Consider the following 21689-nt stretch of genomic DNA (forward strand, 5'->3'; position numbering starts at 1 on the left):
ATGTTTGTGCACTGATGGCGCTGTGTATTGTCCATTCTACTATTACTGGTACTCAAAACGGAATCAGTGTGTAATACTTAATCCCGACAGCAATAGCCCGGCAGAGGTGATAATCCTGATCGTTCATTAAGATAAATAACGCTATCCTAACCCCCTCCTAACCTTCCTTAGGCGCTCCTAACCCCCCCTCTAAGTGCCTAAACCTATCCCCCAACTTCCCCGCAGCCTACCCCTAAGTCTCCCGGGGGGGGGGGGTTGTCCCCATGGGAGCCCCTAACCTAACCCTCCCTCCCATGGCTGTCCGTGCCTGGCTTACCTTCGATCAGTATGCCGGGCATCGGGCTCCCGGCGAAGGTAAAATGACAGCTGTCGGGATTTCGACACCTGTCATTGGAGCCTAGCCGGGATTAGACAGTCGGGATGGCGACGGTCGGCATTTAGACCATCAGCATCCACAACTTCATACCCTCAAACACAATAAATTAGCCAAAAGATTTTAAGCATTTGAATTGCTTAAAGTATTGTGTTTTATGTCTATCAGCTCGTTTTTTTTATGTATTATTTGATGTGTAACAAGATTTGATTTCTGTGTAAAACATTTCCCACACTCAGAGCATGGAAATGGTTTCTCACCTGTGTGATTTCTCTGATGTCTTACATATAAATCAAATCTTGTAAAACATTTCCCACAGTCAGAGCAAGGAAATGGTTTATCACTTATGTGTCGTCTCTGATGTCTAAGTAGACTTGATTTTCTTGTAAAACATACTCCACACTCAGAGCATGGAAATGGTTTCTCACCTGTGTGACTTCTCTGATGTATAACAAGAACTGATTTTCTGGTAAAACATTTCCCACACTCAGAGCATGGAAATGGTTTCTCACCTGTGTGACTTCTCTGATGTATAACAAGAACTGATTTTCTGGTAAAACATTTCCCACACTCAGAGCATGGAAATGGTTTCTCACCTGTGTGATTTCTCTGATGTCTTACAAGATTTGATTTATGTGTAAAACATTTCCCATAGTCAGAGCAAGGAAATTGTTTCTCACTTGTGTTACATCTCTGATGTCTAAGTAGACTTGATTTTCTTGTAAAACATTTTCCACACTCAGAGCATGGAAATGGTTTCTCATCTGTTTGACATATTTGATGTCTAACAAGATATCTTTTGTCTCTGAAACATTTCCCACAATCAGAGCATGGAAACGGTTTCTCACCTGTGTGACGTCTCAGATGTATAACAACAGATGATTTATAGACGAAACATTTCCCACACTCGGGGCATGAAAATGGTTTCTCACCTGTGTGACATCTCTGATGTATAACAAGATGTGATTTATGTTTAAAACATTTCCCACACTCAGAGCATGGAAATGGTTTCTCACCTGTGTGACATCTCTGATGTGTAACAAGATCTGATTTGTGTGTAAAACATTTCCCACACCTAGAACACGGAAACGGTTTCTCACCTGTGTGACTTCTCTGATGTGTGACGAGAGCTGATTTATAGATGAAACATTTTCCACACTCAGAGCATGTATGGTGCTTTGCACTGGTCTTAGTTGGTTGGTCATTAATGACTTTTGTGTTCTGTTGGGGATCTATGGAACAGGAATACATTTTATCTACTGCATGAGCTATAATAGGTGTACCACTATCTGGGGTATCAGGAGAACATTCCCCATAATAAGAGGGATCAGATGACACATGTGCACTGTGAGGTGCTGGATGTATAATTGTGGTGTTAGGGTTTTGTCCTAGAGAATCTCGGGTGTTGTTGTGACCTTCTATGTCACCATCTGTAGATAAGATGTGATGTCCCTCTGAGATCTTCCTTCTGTTACATCCATCTGCTGGGAATAAATTAAATATATGAAAAAAGTATTGTTTCTCTGTAACATGGATAGTTTTCCAATAGAGACTACGGTGACAGGTCCCCAAATTAGTAACAAATGGGGAAGTTCCGTTGTGTCATGGTACAATGTATAACGGTCACATATTATGCTATGTTATAGCTATCACAGGGGTTACATGTTTATTCTAATACAAAACATAAAGACAATTGTTGTCGGCATTGGAGTCACCACTACAAACCTGGGTACATCTAGCAATCCAAGCACAAGGACTTCAGCAAAACATTTAAGCTTACAGCCCAGTATCAAGGTTCCTGCAAGTATCTATATTGTATATACATCAAACACCATTAGACTGCTGGTAACATGTGCTCACCTCCCAGATCCAGAGGCTAACGCCTAAACAAGCATAGGCTAGTGAGCCACACACAAAACAGCCTCATACCGGCATGATTGACAGCATTCAGGACTTTAGGCACAATTTTCAAACAAAATAAAACAGGCCAGTCCTGGATGTTACCCATACGTTACATGGTACCAGCCGCGTGGCAATAGGTTTTTGTTTCACAATTAGCTTCTGTAGCTGAGAGACAAGAAAGATGTAACTACAAGTCAGTGGTGTATGAAGGATCAGTCATAGAGTAACTAGCAGAATATTAGGAACTCCTGATGCCGGATTACAAGCTTAAATGTTTTGACCAAAATATGAACAAATCCCTATACTGTCCTTTCAGTGTTCGCAAATACGCGCTATAGAACATATTTTACCCGCTATTGAGCAATGGGGACTCACTTTTAACAAGTAGCCGGGTCCCCGGGGACGCGTTGTGCTGTGGCCAATCCCTGACAGCTGGCTGCAGCACAGCGCGTCCCCCTGAGAAAGACACAATGCTGTCTGTTATTGGCTGCTGCTGCTGTGGAAAGCCATGCTGGGATCAAGTGTCTGATCCCAGCATCGGCACAGCATCCGTGCCGGGCGCTGGGATAGTGTTTGTTCCCAGCGCCGGGTAAGCCACCATGGCAGGTACCTGGTGAAGGGGCCGCCTGGTCCCTTCCACCAGCGTCAGTGGTAAAGTGGCGGCGGGAGAAGCTTGGCTCCAGGCGCAAGCTAAGCGGAGCTCGCTGCCCAGAAGCGGCGGTTGTTTGGCACTGGCCACAAGCCAAACACGGCTCGCGGTCCAGCAGCCAATCGGAGGCAGAAGCGACGAGCCAATCACGGTGTCTTGAATCAGACGCCGCTGAGAGGGAAAGTTCAGTCCGGTGGTGGAGGGGAGGAGTGAAGACCTTCCGAAGACAAGAGAAGAGCGGCGCGGCAACAGTTCCGGCGGCCACGCAAGAGGCCAGAAGACGGCGTGATCAAGGAGGAAGAAAGGAAGAGGCGGTGCCGCTGGCCAGGATGGGCCAACGGCAGAAGACTGAAGCTGAGGACTGAAGCCTCTTCCACCTTACGGGTAGGCGGCCTTCGGCCACCGTTATTTACCCCCTTCCCTAGACCACCAGGGTTGTCGGGCACTAGGCCCGTGGAATAATTTCAGGCAATAGGCCTGTAGGTATATAGGTGGGCACAAGGCCTGGGCTACATAGGGGTCATTAGGCCCAATTGAAGGTGTGAGTGACGCCAATACTGGGGGCAATGCATAGGGGGGATTACTACTGAGGGCAATGCACAGAGGGACTACTAGGGGCAATGCATAGGGGGACTACTAGGGGTAATGCATACGGGGATTACTACTAGGGGCAATGCATAGGGGGATTACTACTAGGGATAAAGCATAGCGGGATTACTACTAGGGGTAATGTATTAGGGTATTGCTACTGGGGGCAATGCATAAGGGGACTACTAGGGATAATGCATGAGGGTATTACTACTGGGGCAATGCATAGGGGGATTACTACTGGGGACAATGCATAGGTGGACTACTAGGGATAATGAATGGGGGTATTACTACTGGGGCAATACATAGGGGGATTACTACTGGGGGCAATGCATAGGGGGACTACTAGGGGTAATGCGTAGGGGGATTACTACTAGGGGCAATGCATAGGGGGATTACTACTAAGGATAAAGCATAGGGGGATTATTACTAGGGGTAATGCATAGGGGGATTCCTACTTGGGGCAATGCATAGGGGGTCTACTGGGGGCAATGCATAGGGAGTCAATTACTAGGGACAATGCATGGGGGGGACTACTACTGGGGCAATGCATAGTGGGACTAAAGGGCATTAATGTGTGGCATAATGTGTAAAGGCCAGGCATGGCTGTGTGGCATCATTTGTAAGGTCTATTACTGCATGGCATAATGTGTAAAGACGGGGCATTAATGTGTGGCATAATGTTTAAAAATCGGGCATTAATGTGCGGCATAATGTGTAAAGACCGGGCACTGCTGTGCGGCATAATGTGTAAAGGGCATTAATGTGCGGCATAATGTGTAAAGGCCGGGCATGGCTGTGTGGCATCATTTGTAAGGGGTTAGGGGAGGTCTGAGAGGCATATGGGGAGCTCTAAAGCATAAATTATGATGGGACCTAGAAATGGTCAGGTAGGACCCCATTTTTTTTTTAAAGTGGAGGGTCCCTGGGACCCACATATTTTGTCAACACCGCGATCACTGCCTTTGCTGGATACACAGATTGTGAGTGGAGGTGACAAGCCCCAAAGTGTCAGATGTTCCTCCAGGTGACTGTAGAATTATTTTGGGCTTACTTTAATACTCCTAGGGACTGTCAGCAACCGCCTGTTACTGACTCCCCCCAATGCCTCCTGGGTGGTGCTGGCTAATTGCCACTGATCTCTCACTGTGGACCAGTTGGCACATGGTAGCTGGCAGAGGGACTGAGCTTGGAGACACTGGGCTCAAACCAGAACAGCTGGAAGTAGTGTTTGGTGCTTCTCTGGTAGTCACAGGATACGAGCAGATGCAGGTGTCTGGGGCAATTGGATATTTATTGCTCATAGGATTTGTCTATACAAAGACAGTTACTCCAAAGCATAGAAGGTGTTACACAGGTTCTCTCCTCTCAGATAGTCAGAGCGTATACACCTTACAGAGCTACATCGGTTCTTTACATACAGATAATGTATATATCACAGCAGGGATCCAGCCCAAACTCTACATCAGTTATCACATCAGGAAACCAAAATTAAATAGAATTTCAATTTCACAGTAACAGGTTAATTACATTCCTCCTGTGATAAGCCTGACACTTATTACAGTATATTTAGTCATTATGAAGGAATACAAAATTATTGTGACTTAAACATGACGTGTTACATGATTGGTCTCCTTAGTACGGAAGGCATGAACAGGAAACTCCAATATGCATGAAGACCAAAAGACAAAGGCGTCATTAGGCCAAATGGACAATATGGGTAACACAGGTGCGGACATGTTTGTGTTAATAATTTACTTGCGCTGGAGATTGCTTTGAGCCATCACTGGAGAGTATATCTCATATACTTTAGATATAGGGTCTCATTCAGACCCAGTCGCAAGCGCTGAGCGCTCGCAACCGGGTTGATGTTTTACTACTGGGCATGCGCACGTCGGTACCGACTAGCGTCGGGCGCTCCATCGCTATGGGTCTCGCACCAAACGATGGAGAGTGACAGCTCGCCCCGTTTGGGAGGCGGGCCGAGGGGGGGTGGCTGAGCAAACGGATGCGTTCCTCAAGGAACACCTGACCGTTTGTGGGCGGCCCCACTGACATCACCAGTGATGTCAGTGGGGAGCTTCCTGCTCGATCAGAGCAGGAAGCTCCCTGGGGCTTGCGGATGCCGAGACCCAACCTTAGGATCTCGTCGCATGCCCCGATGGTCGTGATGGTCTTGACCATTGCGACCATTAACCTGGTCGCTCGCTAGAGCTGTGGGTGGTAACCCACAGCTCAGCTAGCGACCAGGAGGCCGCACTAAAAAATGCAAGCGGCCACCCTCAGAGCGATCACTTGCATCAAGCGCCCGACTCTGAATGAGGGCCATAATGTGTTCTGATAACCTAGACCAGGCCTGGCCAACCTGCGGCTCTGCAGCTGCTGTGAAACTACAAGTCCCAGCATGCCCTGCTGTAGTTTGGCTATAAGGAAATGCTAAAACTGTGGCAGGGCATGCTGGGATGTGTAGTTACACAACAGCTGGAGGGCCACAGGTTGGCCAGGCCTGTACTAGACCATGAAAGCTGAAGGCACGTGACCAAGACACTGCTGCCTCTAGGCTTACAGGAAAGATGCGCAATATCCATGGGATGTACAGAAAGAGAAGCTGGAAATGCACAGACGTCGCCATTTTGGGGAATATTTACATGAATAACAAGAGATATGGTAAGAACTTACCTTTGTTATCTCTGTTTCTATGAAGTCCATAGGGTCCACAGGGTTGACCTTGGGGGTATAGGATGGGAACCAAATCCGGGCACCACGCAGTTAAAGCTTTTAGCTCCCAGGATGCACTTGGGTCCACTCTCCCTATAACCCCACCCCCCAGCCAGAGGCACCTCAGTTTGTAAGTAGCCAAAGGCCGAAGGAGGAGAGAAAAAGAGAGAGAAAACTGGAACACTCAATAACCATACTCACAGAAATGGGAGATGGAAAACCGGTGACCAGCCACACAGCCCATACGAAGCCAGGTGCGTCAGGGCGGGCGCCCTGTGGACCCTATGGACTTCGTAGAAACAGAGATAACAAAGGTAAGTTCTTACCATATCTCTTGTTTTCTACTTCAGTCTCAAAGCAGTTCAACCAAGGGTGGGGACGCTCCTGTGCTGAGAGGAGAATCCGTCGCCAAAAAGGAAGCATCCTGAGAGGCAAAGGAAACCAATGCCTAGAACCTTAAAAAGGCGTGGTCACCTAGTAAGGCAAAACAGCGAGGCGCCACAGCGGGCCGCCCTCGAGGGTTACATGGCCCGAGAAAACAAGCCTCAACAGAAAGGCCTACCCATGGATAGGCCCCTGAGGAAGACATACAAGGCCATCGAGCCAACATTTGGCTATAGGCCGGCCATCCTTTCCTGTGAAAACCAGAAATCGCAGACCACCAATAAGGGGTCCGATTTCCGTAAGGACCTTGAACGGATCACATAAATCCCAAGAGGCCGGACCACAGTCAATGAGGCCACACCAGCCGAGAGGACTGGGGACTGAATGGCCGTACCATAAGTTCCAGAATATGGTACCTAAAAACCACTTTAAAAAGAAACACAGGGCGGAGCAACTCACACCCTGACATGATGCCCTCCAGAAGAGGGAACCACATGAGAACGCTCCCAATTCAGACACTCTCCTGGTTGATATAAACACCCTGAGAGAAAGAGAGAGCCTAAGCAATAGACCATGTAATGGCTATCACAACCAGCGGTTCCATTGACTGTCCCCGGAGGGAACGAAGAACCACTACTAACTCCCAAGGAGTCCCTAGGGAGGACAAAAGGAGGCATAATCCAGAAAACACTCCAAAGGATGAACTGGATACCAGAGTGGAGCAATTCCATATCTTAACCCTACTGACAGTGTAGGGATCCGCACTGTCAGGAAGGCCAGGCCGAGGGAGAAACCCAAGCCAGCCGGAAGGAATGCCAGAATATCTGGAAATCCTGGACACCGGAGGATTGTATCAACAGGTACAATACCATAAGAATTATGGCTGCCACAGTTTGTTTGTAGGTCCCAGCAAAAGCTGATCTATGTGCTCTAATCATTCCAACGATGACAAAGCCAGGGAAGCCGTAAGACCACTGTAGGGACGCAGTCAAAGACAAACGACCCAGGTCCTTGGCAAAACCAAGGACCCTGAGACAACAGGTCCGGGCAGTGAAGCATCAGGAATGGAGTATCGATGGAGAGAATCCGAAAATCCAAGTACCCCTGACATCTGGGGCAATCAGGAGCCACCAGCAGGAAAGCATCTCCGTCTTGATTGAAACACTTCCCTCGAGGAAGAAGGGAGACCGGAGAACACAGGTACGCAAAGTGGAAGGACCACTTCACCGACAAAGAGTCACTGAAAGTTGCTTCAGAATCCCGAGAGCTGGACTGTAACACCATAGTGTGATAAAGTCAGAAGGCCATGAGGGCCACCTCAGGGGCCCCCCCTGCTCACCAGGAGATGAAACCTCTCTTGGGGAAGAGACTAGTCCCCGGGATGCACGTCGTGACGACTGAGGACTCCCGCTTCCCAATGGAGAGCTCCTGAAATGAACGCTGCCAAGATGGTCGGGAGGAGACCCTCGGACTATGTCCGAATGTGTGACATACCTGTCATTGCCACCCAACCAACAGTGTTGCTAAAAAGGAAGCCACTGTCCTGACCCTGTCGGACTGAACCTTTTCAAGTTCACCGGGAAACAAGAGTTATGCCAGAGTGAAGGCCCAAGACAGGCTAAAGGTCCAACAAGTTAATTGACAGGGTAGAATCGACAGACGTCCAACTGCACTGAAATGGATGCGAACCAGACACTGTCCATAGCAAAGAATACCCTGGACGAGATGGCCATAGCCACCCGGAAAGGGACCGACTTGCCTCCGGAGAGAGCACATCGTTCGAACAGTGATCTGACAGAAAAAACTCGTTCCATCTGGAGATAAGCCAATTATGGAAAGGCCTGGAATGGAACTGAGCCCATTCCACCCTTCCAAAGGCAGACACTGAATATTTGATCATGCATCCCAGAGTGTAAAGACATATGTCGACTGCGTAGACATCCATGGACTCCTAATGGAAGAGTGGAGACTCCGTCTTACGCCAGAAGAATTCTCAGATTCTGAGAATCCAGCAGGGCTCCTAGATGAAGAATACCCAGAGAGGGAGGACTTATTCCCCGTTGATTAAACGTCTGCACCCTGAAGAAGCCACGGTCATCCTGATCTGGCAGTAAAGTACCCCGGTGATCCTGCTAAGAGCAGGAGACCGTCCAGGTACAGGAGCATTGGGATATACTGAACAGGAGAACTGTCAGAAAATCCAAAACGCTGGTAAACCCCTGTGGGGCTGAGGACAGTCCCAAGAGGCAGAGCCCGAAAAATTGTAAGTGTTGCTGTGATATAGCAAACCTCAGTCCATGCTGAGGAAAGGTCTCTGTAAGTACCCGTAAGCAGGCGTCCTGTATATCCAGTGATACCATAAAGTCCCCAGGTTCCAAACATAGTATGATGGAGCATAGGGATTGCCTCCTGAGCCCAGGTAGCTTTAGGAACTGGTTCAGGGAATTGAGACAGAGAATAGGCCAAAGAGAACCATTCAGCCACACCAGAAAGAAAGCAGAACAACCAGTCCCTCGCTGAGAAAGTGGGGATGGCCTCATCAGCTCCACTGACCGCAACAACTGTATAGCTTTCTGGATTTGTAAGGCCCTGTTCGGGTCTGAATAAGGGCCCGCGTACCATCACATGTAAAGAGGCCGCCTGAGCAAAGAGAGGGCGTATCCTCCTACCCACGTAGCCGCGGCAACCTGACACTAGTACCAGGCTAACTGAGAAATTCGCTATCTCCCAGTGGGAGGCCTGTCACGTCAGGCTGAAGATATATCCGTAGGTTCAGAAGCAGGATCGGCTGGCAGTCCAGGCCTGCTCGGGACTGGATATGTCGGCCCTTGTAGAGGCCGACAGTCTACGAAGAAACAGACCTTTACAGCTGACCCAGAGGACACAAAGACTTAACAGACTTAGTCTGAGGCCTTGTAGTGGGCATAGCTGAAGGCGGTAAACTGGTCGTTAGTAATACTGCCAATGTTACTACAATCTTGTCAAGGTCAGGACCAAACAAGATCTACCCTATAGATGGTATCTGCACCTCTGCATTCCCAGAGCGTAGCCATAGGGTATGACGGAGGATACAGTCGCAACCGGAACTCTGAAAGTTAGGAGACTGGTATCCAATATAGGCATTTCCACCTATGACAACTGCATATATTACGTGAGCGACCAAATACATTTGAACCCCAGACGTTTTGGAAGGGAAAAAACATTACAAATGCATCAGCTCAGTATGCAATAGTATTAACCAACCATGCTATAGCCATGGTAGGATGGGTAACAACCCCTGAAAGCGAGTATACTGATTTCAGGTAGAGTTACCACCTATGGATCCGAAGAATCCGACCACGCCGGAATGGGAGGCATAGTAACATCTGTAATGAGATGAGTAACACGCCCATCCACCCCAGGAGGGTCTCGTGATGACCCTCAGGGAATTTGGGACAGGAGGCCAAACGCTGTTGTAATACCTCGTATCTGGCAACAGCCAGAGTCCCGCCATGCGATCCAACCGCTAGTCAGCAACAGGGAACCCGAAGGCACGTAAGACGGAGGGTGTATGATACAGGTGCAGGTCAACATTCACTCTAACCAGAATGGACCTGCTACCAGCCCTAAAGCAGGGATAATAAAACCTGAAATAGGCTTCCCCCCGTGTAAGAGGGAAAGAGCCCAAAACAGTATCCAGTACACGGCAGAGCCAACTGGGAAGTAACCACAGGGCGCCAACCACGCCAATTTGCGTTTCATAGAAAACGACATCCACCCAGGGTGGCTGTGGTAATCCCTGCAAGGGGAATGACAGACTATTGTGGCACCAGGGGGAATTCATATACTTGGAAAAACCCCTGCAGGGAGCGGTAGTCTGTGTCACAGGGGAAGAGTGCAAGAAACTGCGAGATACCCTGAGATGAAGAGGGCAGTATGGTGAAGTAACCCCCAGGTGAGGTACAACAATGGGGCCCGCCCGGCGATCCGCAATTGAGAGGATCCCAAGAAAACAAACCGCCCAAAGGGGTCGTGTAAGGGGCTCGGCACCAGATGGCGCCGCATACAGAACCCTTTATGAGTCAAATCCTCCGCACTAACACCTGCAGCACATGACTTGCAGGATAGTAAAAATGGCTGCAGTATAACGCTCTATCTCCTGGTCAGACATATCTGACCAATCTTGGCGGAAATATCAAGCAGCAATATACTGGTCCTGACTGATGCCAAAATTAACTGCAGGGACACATTTTCAGCGTATGCAACACACAGTTCCATCGAAAATATGGCAACGTGCAGCACGCAACAGTATGTGACAAACCTCACAAATATTAACAAGTATATAAATGTGAGGCCTCAGAACCACCCTAAGTACAGCTGTATTAGGGCAGATAAAGAAAAGGGATAGATATATATTGACAGGTGAGATAATAAAGTACAGACAGTCAGCACTAGCATAAGTCACATACCATGCAGATATATACATATATATACATAAACATGTCATATAATATACTGCACTATGTCACTGCATTCAACTGCCCAGATTCAGTGTCTGGGAAGGCTACAGCGCTGTGTACACTGACCTGATGGTGCGGTACGCAGGGGGACTGGACTCACTGCCATCTCCGAAGCTCTGCTGCTGCACATAGAAAATGGCCACCTGGAGACCTCAGAAGAAGCGTAGCCCGCGGAGGAAGCAGCTCAGCGACGCCAGACTATAATACTGAAAGGCGAGCTGAGCTGAGGGGAGGAGCCGCTGTAACAGGGAAGGCTTGCTCCCCTGGCCGGCTATTAACCCCAGGGAAGCCGGCTCCCTGCGCCGATCGTTAAGTCCCTGGTGGTCTAGTGGACACACGGGGTATGGGGGGCCCGCCGCCACTGCCGGCGCCTCCGGTCTGTCCCCAGAGACCGGAGGCACAGGACTGCATTTGAAATGCGCAGATCACCGCAAGCGGTGATCCGCGACCTTACATGCTCCCCGTGGATTCGCAAGCAGTCCTGGGCGCCCACAGAGTCCGGCTAGTACAGACTCTGGGGTCCCGCTGAGATCCCCAGATCTGTACTGGCGTCTCAGCGCCAGCGGGGTGACGGAGCAGCAGGTTAGACGTCCTATGGACAGTCCAACGCTGCCGCTCTGAAGAGTCCAAAGTTGGAAAAAACTTTGTCCCTAAAAAATAAAAATAAAATAAGCTTAGGGGCTGCTAATCAGCTCCCCCTGCACTAACGGTGACCCGACTCCGGCCGGGCACCAACTTAAACTGAGGTGCCTCTGGCTTGGGGGTGGGGTTATAGGGAGAGTGGACCCAAGTGCATCCTGGGAGCTAAAAGCTTTAACTGCGTGGTGCCCGGATTTGGTTCCCAACCTATATCCCAAGGTCAACCCTGTGGACCCCCTATGGACCCTGAAATAGATAGGGGCTGATGGCTCCTGATGTATGAGATACACCAGAGAGTGTGGGGAGGAGACTGGTCAGATCTCTGGGCTGGTAACACACAGTGACATGAATTGAGGGGGAGAGCAGGAGTATAATAGGGGCTGATGGCTCCTGATGTATGAGATACACCAGAGAGTGCAGGGAGGAGACTGGTCAGATCTCTGGGCTGGTAACACACAGTGACATGATGTGAGGGGGGAGAGCAGGAGTATAATAGAGGCTGATGGCTACTGATGTATGAGATACACCAGAGAGTGTGGGGAGGAGACTGGCCAGATCTCTGGGCTGGTAACATACAGTGACATGATGTGAGGGGGAGAGCAGGAGTATAATAGGGGCTGATGGCTCCTGATGTATGAGATACACCAGAGAGTGCAGGGAGGAGACTGGTCAGATCTCTGGGCTGGTAACACACAGTGACATGATGTGAGTGGGAGAGCAGGAGTATAATAGGGGCTGATGGCTGCTGATGTATGAGATACACCAGAGAGTGTGGGGAGGAGACTGGTCAGATCTCTGGGCTGGTAACACACAGTGACATAATGTGAGGAGGAGAGCAGTATAATAGGGGCTGATGGCTCCTGACTCCACCACTGGACAGATACATTTCCCTGATTAGTTTGTACTGTTGTAGTGATTGAGTAAGTGTTTATTACTCACCTGTGCTGATATCTGTAGGGATTTCCTCCTCCTTACACTGCTGATCACCCCTCACATACGTTTCTTCTTCTCTCTCTATATCTTCTACCTTCATATCAGTCACATACGTCTCTTCTTCTCCCTCTATATCTTCTGCCTTCATATCAGTCACATACGTTTCTTCTTCTCCCTCTATATCTTCTGCCTTCATATCAGTCACATACGTCTCTTCTTCTCCCTCTATATCTTCTGCCTTCATATCAGTCACATACGTCTCTTCTTCTCCCTCTATATCTTCTGCCTTCATATCAGTCACATACGTCTCTTCTTCTCCCTCTGTATCTTCTGCCTTCATATCAGTCACATACGTCTCTTCTTCTCCCTCTGTATCTTCTGCCTTCATATCAGTCACATACGTCTCTTCTCCCTCTATATCTTCTGCCTTCATATCAGTCACATACGGCTCTTCTTCTCCCTCTATATCTTCTGCCTTTATATTAGCCAGACTTTCACCCTAAGAAACCCACAAATCAATAAAATAACAATTTAGAAATGTCAGATTTCATTAAATCACACTAATTAGAAGAATTCTGGTTAATAAGACACACACAGCTTCCTACAGATCCTATAAAGACACTTTGGTATATTGGTGAGACCCTAAATCCCACCTACCTGATGCTCCTGTGGGGTCCTGTGATTCTCCTCTGTACAATCCTGTGAATAAAGAGGACGGGGACATCTCTCTGGAGTATTTCTGTTACTGAGTCCATCTGTAGGAGACACACAGTGACTGAGGGCCTGATTCAGAGTGAGAAAGAGCATGTAACTGTGAACCAGGACAAACCATGTTGCAATGCAAGGGGTGCAAATACATACATTATTTTGCATTTAGGGTAAATACTGGCTGCTTTTGCATGTAGCCCACATATACTGCACAGCTTTACTTTTACACTGCAATTTAGACGTCAGTTTGGACACCTCCCTTCCAACTCTAAATCTCTCTGCTCATTATACATCTGCCGCACCTGCAGTGCAGCATGGTTTCACCAAGATTGTCAGTTACATGCTAATTCTCACTCTATTCCCAAAGCTGAATCAGGCCCTGAGTACATTGTATATATGTGATTATCAGGTGATGGGTGTATATAGGAGGCCCCCATACCTGCTCTCCCCTGTACAATAAATTACAGTCTCGTCTTACCCAGTGATGTGAGGGGCCGGTGATTCTCCATTATCACGTCCTTGTACAGACCCCTGTCATCCTCTATATACTCCTCCTCCTGCATGGAGACATAGACAGTGACATCCTGACACCTTATAGGAACCTGACACACAATGATACAGTCATCACCCAGACACATCCCCTGGTGTTACTGTACAATGTCCCATTCCCAGCAGTCACTTCTACAGTCATCACCCAGACACATTCCCTGGTGTTACTGTATAATGTCCCATTCCCAGCAGTCACCTCTCCAGTCATCACCCAGACACATCCCATGGTGTCACTTTATAATGTCCCATTCCCAGCAGTCACCTATCCAGTCATCACCCAGACACATCCACTGGTGTTACTGTATAATGTCCCATTCCCAGAAATCACAGCTCCAGTCATCACCCAGACACATCCCCTGGTGTTACTGTATAATGTCCCATTCCCAGCAGTCACCTCTCCAGTCATCACCCAGACACATCCCCTAGTGTTACTGTATAATGTCCCATTCCCAGCAGTCAACTCTCCAGTCATCACCCAGACACATCCCCTGGTGTTACTGTATAATGTCCCAATCCCAGCAGTCACCTCTCCAGTCATCACCCAGACACATCCCCTGGTGTTACTGTATAATGTCCCATTCCCAACAGTCACCTCTCCAGTCATCACCCAGACACATCTCCTGGTGTTACTGTATAATGTCCCATTCCCAGCAGTCACCTCTCCAGTCATCACCCAGACACATCCCCTGGTGTCCGTATAATGTCCCATTCCCAGCAGTCACCTCTCCAGTCATCACCCAGACACATCCCCTGGTGTCACTGTATAATGTCCCATTCCCAGCAGTCACCTCTCCAGTCATCACCCAGACACATCCCCTGGTGTTACTGTATAATGTCCCATTCCCAGCAGTCACCTCTCCAGTCACCACCCAGACACATCCCCTGGTGTTACTGTATAATGTCCCATTCCCAGCAGTCACCTCTCCAGTCATCACCCAGACACATCCCCTGGTGTCTGTATAATGTCCCATTCCCAGCAGTCACCACCCAGAAACATCCCCTGGTGTCACTGTATAATGTCCCATTCCCAGGAGTCACCTCTCCAGTCATCATCCAGACACATCTCCTGTATAATGTCCCATTCCCAGCAGTCACATCTCCAGTCATCACCCAGACACATCCCCTGGTGTCACTGTATAATGTCCCATTCCCAGCAGTCACCTCTCCAGTCATCACCAAGACACATCCCCTGGTGTCACTGTATAATGTCCCATTCCCAGCAGTCACCTCTCCAGTCATCACCCAGACACATCCCCTGGTGTCACTGTATAATGTCCCATTCCCAGCAGTCTCCTCTCCAGTCATCACCCAGACACATCCCCTGGTGTCACTGTATAATGTCCCATTCCCAGCAGTCACCTCTCCAGTCATCACCCAGACACATCCCCTGGTGTCACTGTATAATGTCCCCTTCCCAGCAGTCACCTCTCCAGTCATCACCCAGACACATCCTCCGGTGTTACTGTATAATGTCCCATTCCCAACAGTCACCTCTCCAGTTATCACCCAGACACATCCCCTGGTCAGTGGCGTAAGTTCATCCCAGAAGCCCGGAGGCAAGTTATAATTTGGTGCCCCCCCTTGTCATACCCGCTGACACTCTAATATAGAAATGTGCATGCAGATAGGCTACAGATAGACAAAGGCAGCAGCTGATGGTCTGACATGGAGCTTTCCACTAGTGTATGATGGCTTCTCAGGTACTGGGAAGGGGTGCCATGTATTGGGCGGCCGTGACGGTACACTCCGGGTATATAATTACAGCCCTAAGTGGGGTGAATATGTTGTGGACAATGAAGGAGGTGCCCCCTTCAGAGCTGGAGCCCGGCGGCAGGCGCCTCCATTGTCTCCCACAGTTCTGCCCCTGCCCCTGGTGTTACTGTATAATGTCCCATTCCCAGCAATCACCTCTCCAGTCAGCAGGTGAATGTTATTGTTGATGAGTTCCAGCATCTTCTGGTCATTGTGTCTCTCATGTATCAGTGAGTGAGGTGGAGGCACCATGATGGGGCTCTGGGTCCTGCTCAGTCCTCCTGTCACATGGGGACGGTTGCTGGGAGTCTCATGCTCACCGGATGTCTTCTTCACTACTGTGTAATCCTGTGTATTGGGGGAGACATCAATGAGACAGTCATTTAAACTCCACCTAAATGGGGCTGTTTATTTAGATGATCACTTTGCATAATATACAAAAAGACTATTTCACTAAAGCAAATATTATAGCAATCTCCTATATACAGAAAAATGTAGAGTATATAGTATCTCCTGCAGCTCCAACATCTTTGTGTCACTGACAGAAAGAAAACAACATATAATTCCCAACTCCAGTGAGGACTCTGGGACTGATACTAATATCGGAGACCAGCTCCCTGTTGCTTGCTTAATAATATAGATATAAGTGATGTCACTGTGACACTCCCAGATCCTCCTCACCTCCCCAGTCATGTCCCTGTATTATTACTATAGATATAAGTGATGTCAATGTGATACTCCCAGATCCTCCTCACCTCCCCAGTCATGTCTCTGTATTACTATAGATATAAGTGACGTCACTGTGACATTCCCAGATCCTCCCACCTCCCCAGTCATGTCCCTGTATTATTACTATAGATGTAAGTGATGTCACTGTGATACTACTCCAGATCCCCTCACCTCCCCAGTCATGTCCCTGTATTATTACTATAGATATAAGTGATGTCACTGTGACACTCCCAGATCCCCTCACCTCCCCAGTCATGTCCCTGTATTATTACTATAGATATAAGTGATGTCACTGTGACACTCCCAGATCCTCTCACCTCCCCAGTCATGTCCCTGTATTATTACTATAGATATAAGTGATGTCACTGTGACACTCCCAGATTCTCTCACCTCCCCAGTCATGTCCCTGTATTATTACTATAGATATGTGATGTCACTGTGACACTCCCAGATCCCCTCACCTCCCCAGTCATGTCCCTGTATTATTACTATAGATATAAGTGATGTCACTGTGACACTCCCAGATCCCCTCACCTCCCCAGTCATGTCCCTGTATTATTACTATAGATATAAGTGATGTCACTGTGACACTCCCAGATCCTCTCACCTCCCCAATCATGTCCCTGTATTATGACTATAGATATAAGTGATGTCACTGTGACACTCCCAGATCCTCTCACCTCCCCACTCATGTCCCTGTATTATTACTATAGATATAAGTGATGTCACTGTGACACCCCCAGACCCTCTCACCTCCCCAGTCAGCAGGTAGATGATCTCCAGGGTGAGATGTAAGATCCTCTCAGTCCTGTGACTTTCATCCATGTCCATTTTCAGTGAATCAGTGAGAATATAGAACGTGTGATGTGTAATAAAGACTCTGGTTCCTCACAGCAGGATTATCTAGGAATAAATAGAATACACATCACAGAGAACACATGTAAGACAGTCAGACATGTAACACTGAGTGACCAGTAAGTCTCCCCTTTCCCCCCAGCCATAGAGCCCTGGTCAGTGTCTGTCAGAGGTTCCTGTGACCCAGCCCCATAAGGCTCCTCAGAGGCCGTCACACAATGCTGTACTGTATAAGGTTACACCAATGCTCCTCTCCTGGCCGGGGGTCTTATTCCTCCCAGACACAGATTTGGTGAAATTTGCTCCACGTGTATCTTGTACAAACACATGAATTAGGGATGTTGGGATTTTTTACTTTTGTTTTACATTTATTCCAGAAACGGAGAAAATCTGTGACTATACTGAGGTCATACAGGTAACAGGGATGTGAGGGGAGAGTACACAGGAGAGCAGAAGGGGTGCAGATATGGGGAGAGGGGAAGTAACGTAGGAATACAGAGCACACAACAGGGGATGTAACAGCTGTACAGAGGTGTCAGTAACACAGGGGAGGGGAAGGGAACAGAAGAGGTTAGTAACACAGGGATAGGACAGCAGGCAGCCCAGGGGACACACAAAGGGTTACACAATACAGAATCCCATCAGTCACTCTGCACAAATGATGAAATGACAAATGACCGCACCTCAGATGTATGTTACATGTGTGACCAGCCTGCCGGCCGTGTGTGTGCAGCGTAGGGTGGGGTGAGACATGTCCTGGGGGATAATCAGTGACACTCTGAGGATCTGGGGACTGTCACAGCCACTGGCTGTCTCTGAGAGAGTCTCTATTGCTCAGGATAACAAGACGCCCTGACAGACAGTCTCAGCTCAGGGAGTGCAGCCCTTTATTACATGTCCTGTCTGTGTCCTTCTCACACATCCTTCCCCAGTTCCTGTTATGTATCATCTGGTATATACATACATGTTATACCTATTATGTGTTATTCCTCGACCACTCATTACTGTTATTATTACTCTGCAGCTGCTGCTATAACAGGACACCACAGCCTGCTCCCCCTGTATAGGACACCACAGGCTGCTCCCCCTGTATAGTATATCACAGGCCACTCCTCCTGTTCAATAGGACACCACAGGCCACTCCCCCTCTATAGTAGGACACCACAGGCTGCTCCCCCTGTATAGTAGGACACTACAGGTCACTCCCCAATATATAAGGACACCACAGGCCGCTCTCCCTGTATAGTAGGACACCAAAGGCTGCTCCTCCTGTATAGCAGGACACACTGCAGGCTGCTCTAGCTGTATAATAGGACACCGCAGTCCGCTCCACCTGTAAAGTAGGACACCGTAGGCCACTCCCAGTGTATAGTAGGACACCACAAGCCACTCGACCAGTATAGTAGGGCAACACAGGCCACTTCCCTGTAAAGTAGGACACCGTAGGCCACTCCCAGTGTATAGTAAGACACCACAGGCTACTCAACCAGTATAGTAGGGCAACACAGGCCACTTCCCTGTAAAGTAGGACACCACAGGCCACTCCCCCTGTATAGTAGAGTGCAACAGGCTGATCCCCCTGTATAGGAAGGCACCACAGGTTGCTCTCCCTGTAGGGTAGGACAATACATGTTGCTCCCCCTGTATAGTAGAGTGCAACAGGCAGCTTCCCCTGTATAGTAGGATACCACTGGATGCTCCCCCTGTATAGTAGGACACTACAGACTGCTCCCCCTGTATAAGACACCACAGTAGGACTCAATAGGCCGCTCTTCTTGTATAGTAGGACACAATAGGCCGCTCTTCCTGGGTAGTAGGACATCACAGTCCGCTCCCCCTGTAAAGTGTTGGACAAAACATGCCGATCCTCCTGTGCAGTAGGACAATGCAGGCTGCTACCACTGTATAGGACACCACAGGCCACTCCCCCTGTAAAGTAGGACACCACCGGCAGCTCCACCTATATAGTGTAGGATACCACAGGCCACTCCCTCTGTACAGTAAAATACCATTACCTTCTGCCGTTTGACACAGCAAGGTTGCATTTTTCGCGCTTGAATTAAAAAACTCTTCCGTCAAATCCTTTCTCCCTTATATAATAATACTACCACATATAAGTGTGTGGTGAGATCTGTTTTTCCATGCTGAAGTATCACTAAACAGTTCCCACAGCTCTTTATATTATTACAACATATCAGTCTGTGGTAACATCTGATTTAATCCCCATTATATATCACTGTAGTCCCTTATCCTTTAAATATTAATAATACAGCATTCTGACTAGGTTGTTTTAGTGGGCCAATTTCAAAGGGCAGAATGCACCCTGCCCCTTTGGCGGCGCCCTGTTGGCAAACCGCTAAAACATCATGCCAGGTGGTGACCCCACCTGCGGACTGCAGTGCCCCTCGGGTGGGAAAAATTGCGGTGCAGCGCTCAACGCTGGTGAATATTCACAGAGAAAGGAGAGCTTGGGGGCAGCCTAGCTGGGCAAATCCCCAAGAGTGATGAACAGGCCGCATCATGCCCCCTTTGCAGGCGAGCGCTTGAGTGACATACCCCTTGCCGGACCTAGAATGAACACTAATAATACCACATATCAGTGAGTGCTGGAAGCAGTTATTCCCCCTCATATATCACTATACAGTCCCATTCCCCCTATATAATAATAATACCACATATCAGTGTGTGCTGGGAGCTGTGTTATTCCCCTTCATATATCACTGTACAGTCCCCTCTCCCCTATATAATAATAATACCACATATCAGTGTGTGCTGGGAGCTGTGTTATTCCCTCATATATCACTGTATGGTCCCCTCCCCCTATATAATAATAATACTACATATCAGTGTGTGCTGGGAGCTGTATTATTCCCCCTCATATATCACTGTACAGTCCCCTCTCTCCTATATAATAATAATACCACATATCAGTGTGTGCTGGGAGCTGTGTTATTCCCCCTCATATATCACTATACAGTCCCATTCCCCCATATATACTAATAATACTACATATCAGTGTGTGCTGGGAGCTGTGTTATTCCCTCTCATATATCACTGTACAGTCCCCTCTCTCCTATATAATAATAATACCACATATCAGTGTGTGCTGGGAGCTGTGGTATTCCCCCCCATATATCACTGTACAATCCCCTCTCCCCTAAATAATACAATATTTCAGCGTGTGCTGGGAGCTGTGTTATTTCCCCTCATATTTCACTGTACGGTCCCCTCCCCTATATAATAATAATAATAATAATACCACATATCAGTGTGTGCTGGGAGCTGTGTTATTCCTCCTCATATATCACTGTACAGTCCCCTCTCCCCTATATAATAATAATACCACATATCAGTGTGTGCTGGGAGATGTGTTATTCCTCCTCATATATCACTGTACAGTCCCCTCTCCCCTATATAATAATAATACCACATATCAGTGTGTGCTGGGAGATGTGTTATTCCCCTCATATATCACTGTACGGTCCCCTCTCCCCTATATAATAATAATACCACATATCAGTGTGTGCTGGGAGCTGTGTTATTCCCCCTCATATCACTGTACAGTCCCCTCTCCCCTATATAATAATAATACCACATATCAGTGTGTGCTTGGAGCTGTGTTATTCCCCCTCATATATCACTATACAGTCCCCTCTCCCCTATATAATAATAATAATAATAATACCACATATCAGTGTGTGCTGGGAGCTGTGTTATCCCCCCTCATATATCACTGTACAGTCCCCTCTCCCCTATATAATAATAATACCACATATCAGTGTGTGCTGGGAGCTGTGTTATCCCCCCTCATATATCACTGTACAGTCCCCTCTCCCCTATATAATAATATCACATATCAGTGTGTGCTGGGTGCTGTGTTATTCCCCCTCATATATCACTGTACAGTCCCCTCTCCCCTATATAATAATAATAATAATAATATAATATATACAGGACACGTTACCTGGCTCCGGCTGTCAGGAATATCTATGACAAAATGGCAGCGAAAGCCCCTGTGGCCCCGCCCCCTCTGCTCTGTGACTGGGAGACTATAAGAATATGGCAGCCGGTCACCGCACATGAGGACACCATTAGACTATACAGCTGTTACTCTAGTGATGGAGATGGGAGCGGTAGGAGCAGGTGGCTTCTAGTTACAGGACGTCCTTCCTACTATATGCCGCCTGATTGGCTTCTCGCTGCTGCCAATCACCGCCCTGAAGGGAATGAGAGGGCGGTCACTATGATAAGAGGGGCGGGGCAGACAGTAGCCATAGCTACAGGGAGATGAGAGGGGCGTTTCTTCTTCCAGAACAGCAACTTACGTTACTGGATACAGTGTCAGTAGGAGGAGGAGGAGGCAGAGAGCGGCCATTGTTGTGTCTGGCAGCAGGTAATGGTGTTTATTTGT

General features: G+C 48.2%; 1 protein-coding gene and 1 pseudogene across 2 annotated transcripts; one reads left to right on the forward strand and one right to left on the reverse strand.

Annotated features, from left to right (window-relative positions):
* The window catches only part of LOC148443287 (uncharacterized), a 223309-nt pseudogene that overhangs the window by 183127 nt on the left and 18493 nt on the right, over positions 1-21689 (forward strand).
* Positions 220-21361, reverse strand: LOC148443291 (uncharacterized). 2 transcript variants are annotated; one of them, XM_088462999.1, is made up of 7 exons: positions 21243-21361; positions 17177-17326; positions 15851-16042; positions 13872-13950; positions 13343-13440; positions 12692-13184; positions 220-1854 (listed from the first exon to the last, which is right to left on the reverse strand). In XM_088462999.1, exons 2-7 carry the CDS (start codon positions 17252-17254, stop codon positions 497-499), a joined length of 2298 nt encoding a protein of 765 aa, XP_088319125.1. In that variant the 5' UTR covers positions 17255-17326; positions 21243-21361; the 3' UTR covers positions 220-496. The 2 variants fall into 2 exon arrangements, with proteins under 2 accessions (XP_088319125.1, XP_088319124.1); XM_088462998.1 differs by having other exon boundaries at positions 220-1857.

The sequence above is a fragment of the Taudactylus pleione genome, unplaced genomic scaffold (genome assembly GCF_031769625.1).
Source record: "Taudactylus pleione unplaced genomic scaffold, aTauple2 ptg001312l, whole genome shotgun sequence".
NCBI classification, from domain to species: Eukaryota; Metazoa; Chordata; class Amphibia; order Anura; family Myobatrachidae; genus Taudactylus; species Taudactylus pleione.